At 37.1% G+C, this 680-nt stretch overlaps 1 protein-coding gene across 1 annotated transcript in view; it reads left to right on the top strand.

Moving 5' to 3' along the window:
- LOC107691066 (chloride transport protein 6) overlaps positions 1 to 680 on the top strand; it is a 22,097-nt gene that overhangs the window by 10,065 nt on the left and 11,352 nt on the right. Inside the window, exon 14 of the mRNA XM_016489550.1 lies at positions 185 to 314. Coding sequence (XP_016345036.1) covers positions 185 to 314 — 130 coding nt within the window. The remainder of the gene's footprint in view (positions 1 to 184; positions 315 to 680) is intronic.

Here is a 680-nt window from a genome sequence, read left to right as displayed (position 1 = left end):
TGCTGACCAAAAAGAACACAAAGGCTCGTCTCTCATTTGCCAAAAAATATCTTGTTTATCCCCAAGACTTTTGGGCAAATATTCTGTGGACTGATGAGACAAAAGTTTCACTTTTTGGAAGGTGTGTGTCCCAGTGCAGTATGCATCAGACAGTTTGTAAGTGCAGTAATGGTTTGTTTTGTAGGGGTCTGTAAATGAGGAGGTGAACTCAACCATACGACGCTTCTTCTGCTACAACAACACATATAATGATATGGCAACCCTGTTCTTCAACCCTCAAGAGGTGGCAATCCACCAGCTCTTCCACCAGAATGGTGAGAAAATTACATGCAGCAATATACTGTGATCAGTTTTTGTTCAGGTTCTTCATAGGCATTTCAGAATGTACATGCAGTCATAATAGATCACTTATGCATCATGGGATCCTTTAAAGGAAAAGTTCACCAAAAAATGAAAATTGTCATTTACTCCACCTCAACCTGTATTAGAGCCTCTTGATTGTTCCAAAAGTCATAATCACGTTATTTATTGTGGTCAATATTGAGATCACAGTTAATCAGTGAGTTTGGAAACATCATGCATTTATTAAATTGTTTAACATTGGATTTTCTTTGAACATCAAATATACACTGCCGTTCAAAAGTTTGGGATCAGTGAGGTTTTGAATGTTTTTTTTTTTT

The sequence above is a fragment of the Sinocyclocheilus anshuiensis genome, unplaced genomic scaffold, assembly GCF_001515605.1.
Source record: "Sinocyclocheilus anshuiensis isolate Anshui unplaced genomic scaffold, SAMN03320099.WGS_v1.1 scaffold158, whole genome shotgun sequence".
NCBI lineage: Eukaryota > Metazoa > Chordata > Actinopteri > Cypriniformes > Cyprinidae > Sinocyclocheilus > Sinocyclocheilus anshuiensis.
Note: the sequence above shows the minus strand (reverse complement) of the source record. Positions and strands in the feature narration are given on the sequence as shown.